The sequence below is a fragment of the Octopus bimaculoides genome, chromosome 6 (genome assembly GCF_001194135.2).
Source record: "Octopus bimaculoides isolate UCB-OBI-ISO-001 chromosome 6, ASM119413v2, whole genome shotgun sequence".
Taxonomy (NCBI): domain Eukaryota; kingdom Metazoa; phylum Mollusca; class Cephalopoda; order Octopoda; family Octopodidae; genus Octopus; species Octopus bimaculoides.
In genome coordinates this window covers 64322237-64324731 of record NC_068986.1, presented here as the reverse complement: position 1 = coordinate 64324731, position 2495 = coordinate 64322237, and the positions used below count along the sequence as shown (strand labels likewise).

At 37.8% G+C, this 2495-nt stretch overlaps 1 protein-coding gene across 7 annotated transcripts in view; it reads left to right on the top strand.

Moving 5' to 3' along the window:
* LOC106867596 (adhesion G protein-coupled receptor L4) overlaps nucleotides 1–2495 on the top strand; it is a 364928-nt gene that overhangs the window by 290090 nt on the left and 72343 nt on the right. For 5 of the 7 annotated variants that reach the window (XM_052968831.1, XM_052968828.1, XM_052968830.1 and 2 more), the window contains one exon: nucleotides 745–833. In XM_052968831.1, coding sequence (XP_052824791.1) covers nucleotides 758–833 — 76 coding nt within the window. In that variant the 5' untranslated portion in view covers nucleotides 745–757. Of the gene's footprint in view, nucleotides 1–88; nucleotides 834–2495 lie in introns of those variants that run through there. The other 2 variants (XM_052968827.1, XM_014912515.2) reach the window with 2 other exon arrangements.

The window sequence follows — 2495 nt, the reverse complement described above, 5'->3', positions numbered from 1 at the left end:
TCTCTCTCTCTCTCTCTCTCTCTCTCTCTCTCTCTCTCTCTCTCTCTCTCTCTCTCTTTCTCTCTCTCTCTCTCTTCCGTTTATTCTTTTGCGGTAATCCACCACTATTGCTATTTGTTTTGACGTCACCCACTACCAGTTAACATAAGATACGTTTTCTTATAAAGCTCGATTCAGTCGGAGCAAAAACATCTACTAGCAAAAAGCACTTGAGATAGAATGAGTAAAAGAATCCAGTTGGAGAAAGAGACAGTCAGTGAATAAGATATCCCGTTTCTGTCGACTGAGGCAGGAAAACAAATATTATTTAAAATATATAAACAGAAAAAAAGGTACATATACGACCATCACTCCCGATTTCATCGAACCAAGCTATGGAAGTTACGGTTATTTCAATTCTTCAGAGGAATAACGTACCATTCACCACCGTCGTAAAAAGAAAAAAAGATTTTCTCACGACCAAGTTGTTTTCACTATTATTTGACATAACAAAGAAAAAAGAAAAGACGATGTCTAATTTACTACAGTATGATTAAACATCCTCTAACTTTGAAATATTTTGAGCGAACCCAAGTTCGATTGAGTTCAAACCAGCAACCATCGAGACATCTGTTAATTGATCTTCGAACGGTTGGAAGGAGTTCTGTTTACCACATGTGTCTATCTGTTTTTGCAACTCTCTTTGAAACTGTACGTTTACCAACGAATGTAGCTGGATGTAAAAATGTTCTTTTTTCCTATCAGATTGGCTGTCAAAATGAATCACCGGATTACCAGGCAGTTGCTCTATTCCAGCCTCTATTTGCTCAGTGTTTATACGGTGGCAACAATAGGTAAGTTAGGTTTTCAGTTTTTTGTTTGTTTTTTTCATAACGTTTGTGCCTCTGTGCTGTGAGTGTATGCCTGTGTGTCAGTGTGTGTGTGAATAATCATTCAATTTATATATGTATGTTCAAGCAAAAAAAACAAAACTATTCAAATGAATCGGAATAGATATTCATTTACATATGCGTGTGTGTGTGTGTGTATGTGGTCATATACTCATGCATATTTACATACATACATACATACGTGTGTATGCGCGCGCATGTGTGTGTGTTTGTATGTATGCATGTATGTATGATTTTATGTACTATGTATGTGGTACGTATATTTATTTGCACACCAAGTAACATAGCATCTTATCAATGCTGGTTGACTTATCTGCACCTACCTGTTGCAATTTTTGCTGCTGCATATATTCATAAGTGACAGAAACGCGGATAGATGTAAACAGCATAACACTTGTCATCACTGATATCATAATTGCATTTTGTTTTATTTGAGTGGGGGTGGGGTAAGTCTAAGGATAATTTAATTTAAAAAGGTAGGGCATTACCCATGCACTTTGCGGGCCCTCCCAGACTAGTGAAACTAATCTAGCTGATGTTCAGTTTAAAGATCTCTGAGTTAGTCTTTGAGGAAATGGGTGAAAATGTGGTTGGCCCGGGAAAAAAAGAGATCTGGTCCGAATAATTGCAATAAAGTGAATTCTGTCAAAGGTACGCAAGGACAAAGTGGCGGTGTCACATAAGACGGTGTATTAACACTAGCAATCAAAATGAGGTCCACGTGACCTTATTATGTAACTTATCGATAGCCGTTGTATATAAAGGAAGCTCACTAAAAGTTAGTACATTATTTTCTACCCATTATCTGAAGGAACAACCTACCTCCAAAGATGATTTCGAATATTTCAGGGTGGTGAAATGAAAAGGAAAGCCTACGTTTTTCCGATCAAGGTTGATGATTATAACAATGATAGTGTGACTGTGTCTGTATGTGTAAGTATGAATATGTGTGCGGGTGTATCTATGTAAGATTGATAAATTGTTAAACATGCTAATGGGAATTTAGTTGAAATGTGTAAATATTAAGAGAGTTACCTGAGCACAATAATTTAGGTCTATATTTCACTTGAGACGATTCTCCTTCATATACTTAAATTACTGTTTCACATTAGTTTTCTGAGATGGGAGAAAGGGGAGAAAGCAGAAGAGAGGGAAACACTTCACGTGGAATCGAAATAAACAAAATTAGCGTTGTCTTCAAATGGAAACAATAAATGAATGTGTGTGTGTGTGCGTGCGCGCATGAATGTATGTATGTGTTTGCTTGCTGTGTGTTTACATGGTGTGTATTTACGTGTGTGTATGTGCGTGTGTGTGTATGTGCGTGTGTGTGTGTGTCTCAGGCTCGGTTTTATCTGCCACAGGTACCATGTAGTCCCATACTACCTGTTTCATGGTTGAGTGATCGGTGACTAAACCAGTTCACTGATAAGGAGAGTGTGGAGGCACCCAACAGAACGTAAACTTAAACCTATTGGGGTAGAGAAGAGTTTCTCACAGAAAAGCCAATGGCTAGACACAACTGCAGATGAAACAGTCACTACCAATCAATTTATTGAATCACACGTCACATATTCTTGTGCACCTGCAACCTCTTTAAATTGC